The 14,198-nt window shown below is 34.1% G+C and overlaps 3 protein-coding genes across 3 annotated transcripts; 1 reads left to right on the top strand and 2 right to left on the bottom strand.

The window, feature by feature from the left end:
* Positions 1–2: 2 nt before the first annotated feature.
* Positions 3–6,387, bottom strand: LOC111609337 (PAX-interacting protein 1-like). Its single transcript, XM_023337307.1, has 14 exons — positions 6,326–6,387; positions 5,770–5,809; positions 5,450–5,497; positions 5,302–5,349; positions 4,498–4,545; positions 3,795–3,842; positions 3,305–3,352; positions 2,129–2,176; positions 1,287–1,448; positions 1,124–1,162; positions 853–900; positions 664–711; positions 417–455; positions 3–243 (listed from the first exon to the last, which is right to left on the bottom strand). Exons 2-14 carry the CDS (start codon positions 5,799–5,801, stop codon positions 204–206), a joined length of 696 nt encoding a protein of 231 aa, XP_023193075.1. The 5' UTR covers positions 5,802–5,809; positions 6,326–6,387; the 3' UTR covers positions 3–203.
* A 135-nt stretch (positions 6,388–6,522) lies between these two features.
* On the top strand, positions 6,523–8,861 carry LOC102220744 (heat shock 70 kDa protein 12A-like). The gene is made up of 4 exons (XM_014475416.2): positions 6,523–6,835; positions 7,010–7,234; positions 7,342–7,513; positions 7,604–8,861. The coding sequence occupies exons 1-4, from the start codon at positions 6,554–6,556 to the stop codon at positions 8,629–8,631; spliced, it is 1,707 nt and encodes a 568-aa protein (XP_014330902.1). The 5' UTR covers positions 6,523–6,553; the 3' UTR covers positions 8,632–8,861.
* A 606-nt stretch (positions 8,862–9,467) lies between these two features.
* On the bottom strand, positions 9,468–12,605 carry LOC111609339. Its single transcript, XM_023337309.1, has 8 exons — positions 12,566–12,605; positions 12,054–12,092; positions 11,011–11,046; positions 10,591–10,638; positions 10,279–10,456; positions 10,063–10,161; positions 9,914–9,991; positions 9,468–9,830 (listed from the first exon to the last, which is right to left on the bottom strand). Exons 3-8 carry the CDS (start codon positions 11,034–11,036, stop codon positions 9,636–9,638), a joined length of 624 nt encoding a protein of 207 aa, XP_023193077.1. The 5' UTR covers positions 11,037–11,046; positions 12,054–12,092; positions 12,566–12,605; the 3' UTR covers positions 9,468–9,635.
* Positions 12,606–14,198: the final 1,593 nt, after the last annotated feature.

Below are 14,198 nucleotides of genomic sequence, written 5' to 3'. Positions count from 1 at the left end.
AAAAATAACTCTTGAAAAACTAAAAACACTTTCTTGTTTTCAGACACATATGCTTAATGGTTCAGTAAATACATTTATTCTGGAACAACATTTGATTTTATTTGAAAAAGATACATAGGGCTTGTGAAGATACTGTTGGAGCTTCCTTTTTTTGGTGTCTGATTTTAATTTTTTAGTCATCTCCTCCTAAAATGACTGAATGTTTACCTAGTGGCTTGAAGTTCTCCGGCCATCTCTTTCATTCTGTTTGAAAACAAAATAGATCAGGTCAAATTACATCAGGTCACTGATTAGTAATAAAAACAACAATTCAGGAAAACTCAAATTTTGCCATTTCCCCAAACCTTTTCTAATGCGATGCGATGACCAAACTTGCAATAAATAGATATACTTAAGACAATTTCAGATCAATTTACCTTATTTCAAAACGTTGAGTGGTTTCAATATGATGAATTCTGAAAAAATAAAAAAAAAAAATTCTACAGTTAATCTTTTTAAGGGTCAATACTTTTAATTGGTTTTATTTATTTATCTATTTCTTTATCTGATTCTCATTAACTCAGGCACAAAAATGCATTTTTAATTTCTGCTTTGTGTCCATAATTCAACATATTCATGTAAGCAGCCCCTACTTTATGAGTATTAAAGAACAGTGCACAGTACCTGAGTTGGAGTTCTGTCATTTCTTTTCCAACTTGATTTAAATCATCTCTGTGAATTAAATAACATGAAAAATGGCTCTGAATCTAGAACATCCTCATTCAGATTCTTATTCAGATCAAACAGAGTAGTAGTCATGAACATGAAGAGGAATTAGAGCTTTTATATTCTTGAATAAAACAATAAACATACCTTATGTGTTGATGTTGCTCTTGTTGATTTTTTTCTATCATGTAAATTCTGTTCAGAACACAAATTTTAATGTAGACAATCCAAGTCAGATCAAATCATTTCTTATTTAGTTAAGTTTTTACTGAAATTCAGGAGTTTAAAGGTTGCAGTAAATATTCAGACAACTGCTAAGATTATTTCACCTTCTCATTGGCTGTACTATTAACTTATTAACTATTCTTTAGATTAAAAGAAGCTAATGTCATGTCCCAGCATTATGAATGAACTGTACCTTTGTAAATGTTTCTCCTCTTCCATTTTCAGATCAGATCTGTTGGTGGAATAATTTGTTACTGAAAAATCATTTTAAAAAAACTTCAAATGTTAATCTGTATAAATTTCTTTAGACCAAAAACCAACAGTCCAGGTCTTCATTTCACTTTTAAAGAAATTACTTCTGTTCCTGTGTTTCAGTGTTTGTGGCTGTTTTCTGTCGGCTGAAGAAATGGCTGATGATTGATGTCTTCGACTGGTTCTGGTTCTGCTGCTGGTTTCTTTCTGTTGATTGTGAATTGTTTCTTTCCTCTGTGGCCTCGGCCGTGTTCTGGAAGGATGAACTGATAAAAAATGAAGATTTGATGTGAAGGTTTCTTTGACTTGTCAATAATTTATACATTTACAAGATAAATATTTCTTAATGAAGTTAAAATGAAACTGATTTGATCTTTGTTGGTTTAAACTGGAATGTACTGAATGGGCTGGACTAGACAATAAATATGTAAATGACATTTAAGGAGGGCTGCAGAGTGGAGCATTAATTGGTCTCTCCAAATTCTCCCTAGGTGTGAGTGTGTGTGTTCATGGTTGTTTGTCCTGTCTGTCTCTGTGTTTCCCTGCGACAGACCGGTGACCTGTCCAGGGTGACCCCACCTCTCACCCAGAACGTTAGCTGGAGATAAACACCAGCACCTCCTGACCCGACTAGGGACAAGGGTGTTAAAGGATGAATGGGTGGGCATTTAAAGAGTCTAATATATTTGTTTAAAGTTCTGAATAATTAAAATTCAAATAAAGACATGCATTAAGAAAAACAATGATAATAATCAGAGAAATTTGACTGTTTAAGTTGAAGTTGCTTTAGTAGATTTTATTATCTACACATGTTGCCTAAATATTTTCCACATTGATCCAACTGCTTATATTAGAAGTTTTGGAAGGTTTCCTGTTGCACAAAGTTCAAAGTCTTCTCAGTTTACTATCATTATTTACATGTATAATAACATTACATGCAAAGTACCTTTCCCACAGAAATTCCAGGCTTTCCCTCTCTTGCTGGAGAGCAGAACTGTAAAGTAAAATACATAAAAAATGTTACTGAATTGAACCGACCTTAATCCAAGAAGTTTACATCAAGTAAATACTTGAAACAGTTAAATAAACCTTCAAACTTTCTGTCGCAGCCTTTCGTTCCAAAAAAGCCAAAAAAAAACCTCCAAGAAAGGCTGTGGGTGGTAACAGGTGGTTTTGGATTTGTACACACTTTGAATTGATTCATTTATTGTAAAAGTAGAAATAAAGGTCTTGTAACTTAGTTGAAATGATAAATAATCTCAATTTAATGTTTGAAGGTGTAAACAAGTGTAAATAAGTGAATAAGTGTTTAAGTGGTCAAAAAATCATTTTACCAAACCTCCTGTCCACACCAGACATTTACCAAACAATCCACCAAGCCCCAAGCACCCGGTGTGTTCTTAATTACTCAAATTGGTGGGCGGGTCTAACAATTAACAACGTAATCTAAATAATTCCAAATATAAAAATTAATTACAAATTTTGATTCTAAATTAACTTAAATATATTCCAACTACCCAAAGAACAAAACAATATTGGTAGAAATTATAAACTACAAAACTTTTACATAAATGGCCACAACACCTTCTGTTGAGGCATATACTGTTTGGAAACCTTTTACTTTTATGTAAAATTATTTATTCTTTTCATAGGAAGACTGGGTGACTTCTTGAAGATGATGTAAAGACAGACATTCAGAAAACCACTTGATACAAAGAAGATATGCAGAATATCATTTCTTAACACAACATATAGAACCTTTAAGCAGAAGAGCTCCAGCAGGTAAATACCTGAAGTTCTACTTATGTCAGATAAGAACAGGAAACTGAAGCTGTTGGACACCAACAGACTGAAAAAACCTTGATTTCAGTGAAGGAGTTCAGGAAGCAGGGTGGAATGAGAGGCTCATCATGTTGGATAACCAACAAATCTGCAGCAACTGTGAGATGCTATCAAGTCTCTGAAATTATTTTTGACACCAACACCTTCACTGAAATGATGTGATGAATCACTGAATTGATTAGTGCAGCTCAAAGGCATTATGGGCTCCAAACTAGCAGAGTATAACTAATAAAGTATCTGATCAATGTGATCTCAGAACTGGAAATAGATGAATTCTTACCGTGTCTCTGCATGTTGACTTTGATGAAAACCAGCGATCCTTTGGATTCTAATTTAACAGATTTATGTTAGTATTTAAAAATCAGAGCAGATCAAACATCAATCATTAGAACTGCATTACTGGTGAAGTAAACATTAAGACTTGGACTGGCTGAATTTAGGTTTGAGCTTTAATTAATTATTTCAGGTCATTAAAGGTTTTGATTTCCTGGAACATTTTGTTTTTTGAAGCATTGATACTGTTACAACATATAGGCATGACAGTTACAGAGAATGTTTTTGTTTTTATATAAAATAGATTTTTTTAATAATTCTTTAAGGAAACAAATGAAGTGTTTTTTTTACAAACTTGGTCTGTTTACCTATTTTCCTCATGCATTTTTTGTCATAAAATGATTTTTCTTCATAGATCAAAGACTAGCTGCCATATTCACTTACAACCTAAACATAAATGACAACAGAAAAAACTCCCATAAAGATGTATGATGTACCTTTGCCATATTGATGTGAACATTCCTTCTGCCTGTACCAGATCAGGGCTGTGGAAAAGAGACAGGCAACAAGAACATTAAATTAATTCAAGATTAGCAGACTGAACAAAAATTGGGGTCAAAAAGAATATTCAATGAATCTGAAGGAGTAAATCCATTTAAATTCACTCTGAACCCGTCTTAGGTTCAGTCTGTTCAACATAAACACACATGCAGAAATACAGTAAATGTCAGTATTACACACACTCCTCTTACATTGAAAATGGAGTTCATAATGAGCAAAAATATCAGTTTCTCATCTTTAATGTGATATTTCGTATATTTTACGTAAAAATAAACAAATCTGGGGGAACAATTTAAAAAATATATCAGTTACAACATCCTGGATGCATAAGTGGAGTGACTTTAAACAAATTGTTTATCAAAATGGAATTTGATTTGTTCTCCCTGTGCATGTGTGGATTCTCTCTGGGTACTCCAGCTTCCTCCCACAGTCAAAAAACATATTAGGTTGATTGGTTTCTCTTAATTCTCCTTAGTGTCCAGTCTGTCTCTGTGTTGCCCTGGCGACCTGTCCAGGCTGTACCCTGCCTCACACCCGTTGACAGCTGGAGATCTGCACCAGCTCTCCTCGCTACCCCACAAGGGATAAGCATGTTGGATGATGAATGGTTTTTAAAAGTAAAATCAGAACTTTATTTACCTCATCACAAGCTGGTGACGGCGTTGAAAGTCTTTCACCTGATTAATGCTGAGAAAAACAAAAACATAACTATCATTATTATTATGATTAGACGATCCACTCATTAAATGTGAGATGTGTTTGAGTTGACAGGCTTATTACACAAATGCTGAGACAAAACTGCAACTTGAGTTTGAATAATAATATTTTTTTTTAAATAAAGTATTATTATTATTTATTTGTTTATCTTATTAATTAAATTAGAAAATTATTTGCAGGATTAGCTCTGATTATCCAGGTTTATTTAAAGAAGCATTGTAGGTGGTGATGGCTGCAGGCAGAAAGGTTCTGCTGTAGCAGTATGTGTAGCTGCAGATTTGAAAAAGCCTCTGCTGTTTTACTGCTCTCTTGGGAAGAGGAGGGTTATCAATTATGTTGTTCAGTTCATGAAACATCCTTCTCTGCACAATCATATCCAGAATCTCCAGTTTTTTAATCAGCCTTTTCAACTTTCACTGGTTCACTATGAGACAAATGATCTGTAATCCTTAGAAACTAGTGTGTGAGTTCTTTTAGTTTTAGAACAAGTCAGTCTCAGTCTCTTCAACTGTCTTTTTACTTGACTTCTAGATACAGGCAAGTAACACAGGATCAGTATCTGCGTTTTTAGTTAAAGATGATGCAAAAGCAGCAGAATTAATGGAAAATAACATTTGAAGAGTGACAGAAAACTAATTTATCAAAAATAAATGCTAAGATTTTGGTTCTCTAAATGTTGATGTGGATACAATATTTTAGCATAATAACTTAATCTATGCACATTACCATTGTTGGAGGGATTTTACGTTTTCTTGCACATTTTCCAAAGCAGCTCTGTGGAGAAATAAAAATGAAAAAGATGTCAGAAAGTGAGAATAATCTTGATAGATTTTCCAAAATGCTGACATGATGGGCATTGTTAGTTTCACTTTACCCCATATCTTTATATTCCTTTTGTTCAATGTCTTCAAGGGTCGTAATTCTTTAAAACAAACAGAAATATTAGTCTAAGATAACTGAATCTCATGAAATTAATTATTATAAAAAGGGAATCTTTTATTCTGTTAACCCCGACTATCCTGATTTCTAAACTCTGTCAGGTTCAAAACCTAAACATTTGATCATTAAATATGTAAAATGCCTGTTTAATACTGATGACAGAAAAGCAATATTATGCACAATCTTCTTTTCTTTATAAATTTGTATTTATAATATCATGTATTGCAAGGTAAAAAGATTTTGTGAGTTAAATACCTCTGGAGGAGTTCATTGTTTTGCTTCGCCATAATCAGATCTATGAACAGAAATATGGATTATAAAAAAACTCAAAGTTTAATTTACACATTTACACAGACTGAACAAATATTTATTTACTTTGAGTTTGCTTTGAAATTCCTGTGAAAACATCATGGAAATCAATAAATCACATTCAGTCCCAAATGGGGGTCCAACCAAAACATTCTGTTTAAATTTCTGAATTTCGATGACACCTATTTACTCAATTATCAACCATGGTTGCAATTTCACATGTTACTCTGCATAAAAAGTTCTCTTGTTGAAAATACAGTTCATAAAAGTCTGTTTTCAAGTAAAACATTTTCATTAAAACTAAGATGAACACAACAATACACTCAAACTGACAAAGAGAATTCAAATCCATTTCCAATCCTGTATTTGTTTTCTATTGATTATGCTGATTTCAGTACAGATTCACTCTATAGGAACATTAAAGCTTAATAAAATATTATCACCTTCCACTGCAGCTTCAAAATCTAAATCTTTAGATCAGATTGTTCATTAATTACTTTACCTGCAGTTGCCTTTCAGTCTTCTCACTGTCCTGTTTTTCTCAAAGTGAATGCGTTGTGCAGGAGTCACATTCGTCTTAAAATAAATGTTGTCTAACTGCTGGGGGATCGAGGGTGGGCGGAGTTTCTATTTTCAGCTCTTCCTACTTAGATTACCATACTGTACCCTGGATCTGCCTCTCAGTATTTTAGTTGGACCCTCAACACAACCAACTGAAGCTTTTCCTACAATGGGAGACTCTTTCATCATAGCTATAGACTTTGGGACTGCATACAGCGGGTATGCCTTCAGTATAACCTCCAGAGGGGATGAAATTGATCCTTATTTGAAGGTCTGGGGTGAAGAAGTTGGCCTGGAAACCCCAAAGACTCCTAGCTGTATCCTTTTTGATAAACAAGAAGAGTTTATGAGCTTTGGTTATGTAGCCAAGGAAGATTACCTTTCAAAAAAGGGCCAAGAAGCAAGAGACATGTTCTTCTTTGACTGCTTCAAGATGGCGCTCTATGACAATGTGAGTAAAATTTAACTAATCATTAAAGGTAAATGACTTCAAATAAAACTATTGAATATAATATTGAATATAAACCTATAGGCAGAATTTGTGGTTGATTTACATTTTATTTTTATAACCTTGACAAGTGCTGAGTTTAAAACACAAACACTCATTATAATCACACTGCTGTAGGACATCAACAGAGATCTGATGATCAAAGCAGCCAATGGGAAGTTGATGAAGGCGCTGAAGGTTTTTACAGAAGCTCTGAGATTCCTGAAGTATGATGCTTTGGAAACCATCAACTCCAACGCAAAAGGGAGAAAGTTCATTCCCTCTGACTTCACCTGGGTCCTGACTGTTCCTGCCATCTGGGATCCTTCAGCTAAACAGTTCATGAGAGAAGCTGCAATGCAGGTAAGACTGAAGTATTTCACTCAACACAGAATAAAAATTTGATTATATTCATTTGAATATTTTGGGTTTGCTTATTCTAAAAGAGACAGTCATGTTATTGATTGCAGGCAGGCATTGTGTCAGAGGGAAATGAAGATAAACTGGTCTTTGCACTGGAACCAGAAGCAGCTTCAGTCTGGTGTAAGAAGCTTCCATCAGATGGTTTCATCACACAGAACATCGGCAGAAACACCCTGGACCAGTCTCCAGGAACTCAGTACATCGTCGTCGATTGTGGCGGTTAGGCTCTTACCTCTGTTTTTATGACTGAATGTTCATATAAATACAAAATTTACATTAAAATTGTAAAAATTCCCTGTTTTGATGCAGGTGGAACCATTGACATCACTGTTCATGAAGTCCTGGAAGGAGGAGCCCTAAAGGAGCTGCACAAGGCATCTGGAAACGACCTGGGAGGACAAAATGTGGACAGAAAATTTAAACAGTTCCTCAGAGAAATATTCTGTGATGGAGTCTGGGACAAATATGAAGAAAACTACCCTGGTGAAGTTCAGAAAATAATGTATGACTTCACACTTTTCAAGAAAGGGGATAAAGATATAGAAATCACCTGCTCACTTAACCTGGGAAGATTGGCTCAGACTAAAAAGGATATTGAAAAGTTCCTTGAAGGAGTTCAAGGAGCTTCCTGGGATGAAGGATCGATCAGAATCTCCAAAGAGAAACTAAGATCTTTCTTTGACGAGAGTCTGCAGGGGATCGTAAAGAGTCTAGACAATATTTTAAGAAGAGGTTACAGAATTGGGTACATTCTGTTAGTCGGGGGATACGCTGATAGCCAGATGCTACAGAGACACATTAGTGAAGAGTACATTGGTGAATGCAACGTTCTGTGTCCATTTAGACCACAGGAAGCGATCCTGAAAGGAGCCGTGATGTTTGGGAGAAACCCGGCAGTTGTAACATCCAGAAAAAGTGCCTTCACTTACGGGCTTGCTGTAGCTAAAAGGTTTGATGCGTCAAAACACAGGGCAGACAAAAAATTCACAAACCAAGATGGTGAGTATTGTGATGATATTTTCATGAAACATGTAGAAATTAATGAAGATGTTGGCTGGAACCAAACCAAAAGCTTTAGCTTGTTTCCAACAAGCTCCACACAAACAACCAGGAGCTTTTATTTTTATCGCACACAACATAAAAGTCCAAATTATGTGGATGAGGAGGGAGTAGAGAAAATTGGTGGGTTTGTACTTGACTCACCAAACACTGAACGTGGCCTGAATCGTGAAGCCAAACTGAATATCAACTTCGGCTTCACAGAAATGAAAGCAACGGCCACAGACATCGATTCAGGTTCAACAAAATCTATCAAGCTCAACTTTATGAGGAGGTGAAAACTTTTCACCTCCTCATAAATTCACAACAACATCTGGTGGCTTTCATAGTAATTCACTGCTGTTTGTCCAAACAAGGAACAAACTGTAAAACAATGTAATAGAGAAACAATGAATTGTAACATTTATCATATTTTAAAACAAATAAGTGTAAAATCATCTGTGATACTGACTTTTGATCACTGTATGTCTGTAAGTTTTCCAATAAACTAATTGTCTGTACATCTAAACCTCAGTGTTCATGTGTTTAAATATTATATTTGCATCAACCATTTTGAGGCAACAATAGAACACAATATAATCACATAAAATCATAGAAACATGTGAAAACCATGTAATACATTTTATTTAAATTATTTGCTCTTTAAGTATTTGAAATATAGTTACTGCTGGTTATAAATAAATAACCTTTATTTTGCAATTTGTTTTTCAGAATTCAACATTTTGCAAACACATAGAAAGTATCTAATCAGGTTTAATTTCTAGAATTTACACTGTTCTATAGGCAATAAACCAGATTTATTGAGGTTAATTAGATGTTTTTGCAATACCCTTAAAATTAAACCTGTTAATTACTGGCCTGTTGGTAATTGAGCAGTAGCACAGATTTATATAAAACAGCCCTTCAATTAAAGTAAAATCTTTTCTAAGTCGAACTACAATTTGTGTCTCTCAGAATAAGATGCTGCACAATAGAGGCAAACGAAGAGTAGCAGAGAAAAACATGTTCAGGTTAACAGGAAACTCAGATGATTAAACAAATTAAATAAAATAGCCAAACAGTTTTAAATTTATGATGCTTAAAAAAGGCATGAAATTTAAAAATTACAACTAAACAAACTTATTAGGTTTTATTGAACTTTTAAAAACAATAATTACAAACATCTATTTTCAACTAAATTTAAAAGGTGGAGTTTTAAGATTTATTAAAGCTCACACTTATGTTTTTTATTCCACAGATTTAACGATGTAGAAAGCGATATTGATTCTTGATTAATTTAATTTCACTCATTTTCAGAAGCATTTCTGATATTTCGGGGGGAAAAGTCCCATCTATCCATCGACGGAGGATGATTCTCCCAGTCAGGCTGAAGAGGTGGGTTGTTCAGCGCCATCAGGCAACCAAGCCAATAACATTCAGAGCCCAAATACTCCAATACATCCTGAGGATTTCCTGCTTGATTTTCAAGAAAGGGTTTCTGTTGACAATAAATAAATAAAATCATTAGTTTTCTTTGTTAATTTTATGAATGGTAAGTATTTTTGGACAAGTCAAATCCACCTGTGAACCAGCATCTTGCTTCTCATTGTAGAGAGTCATCTGCAGGTTCTGAACTGTTAGCTGTCGGTACTGATCAACCTGAAAGAACAAACCTCAGTTCAGACACACGACTGGACCACGAGAGATGACTTCAAAATACATGATGTTACCTTTTGTGGCGTTCCTCCAGCATTCATCACGCTTTCAAACACTTTATCTATCATCATTCTTCTGTTCCTCATTTCATTTTTTGCCTCCCTGAACTCTTTCTGGTGTTATGGGAAAAAATGGAGACAAGCAGGAACAGTAATGGGAGAAACAGCAACATTAGTTTGTTTCAGATGTGCAAGAATGAAGTCCAAAGTTGAATTTCGTGTCAACTGTACCAGAATCAGTTCTTTGACAGAATCTGGATGTTTGTTGTTTGATTTTAAGTTTTTTTTTATTCTTGGCCAGTCACACCTCAGGTCTTCATACATTTCCTTTAGTCTGTTCTTATTAACAGGGTTGTTGAGGCTCATTGTGTTTCCTGTTTTGATTGACAAAGCAACTTCTCCTGCCACTCTGTAAAAACCACACATCTTTATTTACAGAAAACTGTTTTAATTCTACATTTAATGCTTTGTAATATTTGGTGAGAAAATCACTTTAACTGACAATCCAACTGTGAAAAACAAAAAAGAAAACCCATACAGTACCTGTCTTTGAAAGATTTCAACTGTTCATCTTTTTCTCGTAGAGCAGATCTGTGCAATATAATAACCCACTTGTAAAACATTCCAAGTCTTTAATTTATTGTTTCAAAAATCAAACCAGATACATAGAAACTTTCTGACAGAAAAATATATAAATGTTTATAACTGTAGATGTTATTTAGACTAGAAGTGAAAACAAGAAAAGTTGTCCAGGTATTTTTTTATTTAAGTACTGGGGCGTTATTAGACTTCTGGACTCATCAGGGGTGTCCAGCTTTCTAGACCATTTTGAAACAACAAGTAACTCAGAAGCCCTGATTATGTTTGATTTGATTATGTTTATCTAGTGGTCATTGATTAGTTTTAAAGATAGGCCACTTAATCAATCACCTGACATGTGACAACTCCATTGGTCATTTTTACCTTGATTTTTGAAGTTGTGCTTCCATCTCATGAACTCTGTGTAAAAGCAGTGGACATGTTCATCAGAATGTGTTCAACAAGGTCACACAATCTTTCAAGAAAACAGGAAGAATGGAAAAATGGCAAGCTCTTGTAAAGTCTTGTTTTAAAATTCTTGTCAAGAATGACCATACAATTTTAAAGACACAATAATTGTTTAGGTAACAACATTAATAAAAACAACTTGTTTCTTTTATTCAGCGTCCAAGACAGTAGGTCTTGTTTTCTTGGGGGGTTTTTTTGTGCTGTTTTTTCACTGCATTTGCTTTTAAACAGTAGAACATTCACAGATCTAAAACTGAAATGCCACATGTATCTGTGAGGATTTGAGTTTCCTTTGTGTTTATTTCAGGTTTCTGTGTCAATTGAATCTCCATGTTGTCCTGTGTGCCCCTTGATTGTTCGCAGCTGTGTCTCTTTCCCTGATTACCCTCTGTGTATTTAATTATTTAATCCCCCCTGTGTTCCTTGTTGGGTCCTTGTCTAATCTGTCTTGTTTGTCCAAATGTCTATTGTTAACCAGTTGCTGCCAGTTTTGAGCCTCAGCCTTCCGCTCATTCTGTGCTGCCTGGATTTTGTATTTGTATTTTCACCATTAAATAACTATTTATTCCCTACAACCTGGGTCCACTGCGTCTGCCTCACCTCATCCAACCGCACTTCATGACAGTAACACTTTCTCATAGACTGTTACTGTCAGTTTGGAGCTGGACTCTTCCTCACCCAACATTTGCTCTGCAAAAGCAAGCTTAATAAAAACATGGATGGCAGAGTTGAAGCTATACTAGCCGCAAAGGCTGGACTACTGTCATATTGAACCAATATAGTGTATGATGAGATATGAATGTTCGGTTATGAAAGAATTTTTCATTCAATGCTACAAAATTTTTCTTCAAAATATTAAGCGAAAGTTTTACAGTTAACCATTTAAATCAGCTGAATGTTTAAAGTGACAACATTTAGAAAACTTTAATTTGATGTTAACCTCTTGAAATACAAAGTACCTTTGCAGCAAGGGTTCAATTTCCTTTTGCTTTCCAGATCTGTGAGGTAAAATACACAAAATGAAAACCAGCTAACAGTGGATGAATGAATCAATGAATTTATTTATTTACTTTGCCAATTGAAGCTGTTCATCATTCTCATTTATTTTGTTTAAAAGCATCAGAGATATTTATCTTAAGATCTTTTTTTCTGCTCACACACTCATTGAAAAAAATAACATTTCATGTTTTAAATCACTGGATGTAACAGACATTCGTTTGAAAGCTTCAGTTTCCTTGTCTTTGTCTCTATGGAGTAAAATGAGCAGCTCAGCCTGAATCAATGCAAAACCATCAACTGAACAAACACTGACCACAGTCTGATGAGACAATCAATCTCATTGATTAGTTCTGCTGATTTAATCATCTAGCTGTATTGGCTAGCTGCTATCTGATCATGTTTGGTCATCATTTATAGTTGACAGTAACTATAGAATACATTATCTTAAAATTTAAATTAGGCAAATACTTACCTCAGTTTATGCTTTTGTTGAGCAACTTCCTTCTCTTGGATCCCTACAAAAATTATAAGTTTTTTTTTAGTTTTAACAAACCAAAACTTTTTTTCACTCTGGCTGGTTGTTCTGTCAAAGTTTTAAAAGTTAGTTAAAGGGTGAATCTGTTTTTTTCATTTGAGTAAATACCACATCTTTACAAATGATATAATAAATAAGATGTTGTGAGTAGAAAAGACCAGGAAATAAATATGATTGGTCATTTGAACTTAAGTCTTTCATTACCATAAAATCAGTGGATCAAAATTATTTCAACACTATGGGTCCGTTTTATTTTATAACCCTTTCATGCATGAATTTTGATCCTTTCTGTCAAGATTGTTTTCCAAAGTGTTTTTGATTTTCTTAAGGCATTTTTTTACAAAGATTTTTTGTAAAAAAATAATAATCTAAAATTTATTTTTTTTCTATCAGTTGTAATTTTCTCCAAATACAACGTTGTTATCCGTTTAATACAACAGTAGTATTAATCTTTAGGAGTTTATTAATGTCACAATAATGTTTAGAGTCCTCTACAGTGAAAGGAGGCACTGGATATTGCTGAGTTTATCTGAATGCTTTTTTGTTTGTCTCCCATTTGAAATTGAGCAAAAAATGTTCTTCACTTGCAGTGGATCCACTAGTTTCATCTTCTGTGGTTTGTGTGCATTTCTAACATAAAAATACATAAGAAACACTAGAAAATGGCTTTTAGATAGCTGTCCACTGCAGTGACCGCTATACATGAAAGGGATAGGCATTGACTCACTATGCTGTCCTGATGTTACTTGGAACCTAAATTTAATATCAGTTTTGTTGTGGGCCTCATGATGGATATTTTAGTCCCTTGTCTGTGTAAATGTAACTTCTACTTTTAACAAGTTGTTGGAAACACAAGTAACTGCAGGGAGAGAACATTTGTAGTTTTGAGTTTTGACATTTGAGTTTGTAAAACATTTACAAACTCAAATCATAAATAGTTATTAAAAATACTTTTTCAATGGTAGAGAAGTTTCCTTTGAAAATTTGAAAAGTTTCACAGTGAACTTTTTAAATCACCTAAAATCCCAGAGTTTAGAAGTTGTTACTTATTGTTAACATCTTGGAACATGAAATACTTTTGCTGCAAGGCCTCAGTTATTTTTTCTTTTCTTTAAGCATAGATATGTTGAGTGAAATACCCAGAATAAACTCCAACTCACAGTGAATGAATGAATGTTGAAAAATATTTACCTTATCAATTTATCAAGTTGTTCATCCTTCTCCTTTATTCTGTTGAAAACCAACACATATTTATTTTGATGTATCCCATCGGCTCACACAGTTATTAAAAAAGAAAAACAAATTCCATGTTTCAAATCATTTACTGTGACATACGTTCGTTTGAGGTCTTCAATTTCCTTTTCCTTTTCCTTATGAGAAGATCTGTGGAGTAAAATGAGCAACTCACTAAATTAATACAAACATACTGGCTATACTGGCCACAGTTAGATAAAACAATAAACCTTTTTAGTGTTTTTACTACTGAACTTAATGTAAGTCAAATATTTACCTCAAGTGATGTTGCTTCTGTTCGTTATTTTTCATGTCTTCAATCCTTCAAAGAAGCAAA

This window comes from Xiphophorus maculatus, chromosome 7, assembly GCF_002775205.1.
Source record: "Xiphophorus maculatus strain JP 163 A chromosome 7, X_maculatus-5.0-male, whole genome shotgun sequence".
Taxonomy (NCBI): domain Eukaryota; kingdom Metazoa; phylum Chordata; class Actinopteri; order Cyprinodontiformes; family Poeciliidae; genus Xiphophorus; species Xiphophorus maculatus.
Note: the sequence above shows the minus strand (reverse complement) of the source record. Positions and strands in the feature narration are given on the sequence as shown.

Bases quoted from the DNA above. Each gene is read 5' to 3' on its own strand.
- LOC102220744 (XM_014475416.2), top strand. From the start codon at position 6,554: ATGGGAGACTCTTTCATCATAGCTATAGACTTTGGGACTGCATACAGC. The intron at 6,836-7,009 runs GTGAGTAAAATT...ACACTGCTGTAG, and splicing joins AGATGGCGCTCTATGACAAT to GACATCAACAGAGATCTGAT. The intron at 7,235-7,341 runs GTAAGACTGAAG...TATTGATTGCAG, and splicing joins TGAGAGAAGCTGCAATGCAG to GCAGGCATTGTGTCAGAGGG.
- LOC111609339 (XM_023337309.1), bottom strand. From the start codon at position 11,036: ATGGAAGCACAACTTCAAAAATCAAG. The intron at 10,639-11,010 runs GTAAAAATGACC...TATATTGCACAG, and splicing joins GCACAACTTCAAAAATCAAG to ATCTGCTCTACGAGAAAAAG. The intron at 9,992-10,062 runs GTAACATCATGT...TTGTTCTTTCAG, and splicing joins CTGGAGGAACGCCACAAAAG to GTTGATCAGTACCGACAGCT.
- LOC111609337 (XM_023337307.1), bottom strand. From the start codon at position 5,801: ATGGCGAAGCAAAACAATGAACTCCTCCAGAG. The intron at 2,177-3,304 runs GTAAGAATTCAT...TTTACTTTACAG, and splicing joins AGTCAACATGCAGAGACACG to TTCTGCTCTCCAGCAAGAGA. The intron at 901-1,123 runs GTACAGTTCATT...TGTTCTGAACAG, and splicing joins GAGGAGAAACATTTACAAAG to AATTTACATGATAGAAAAAA.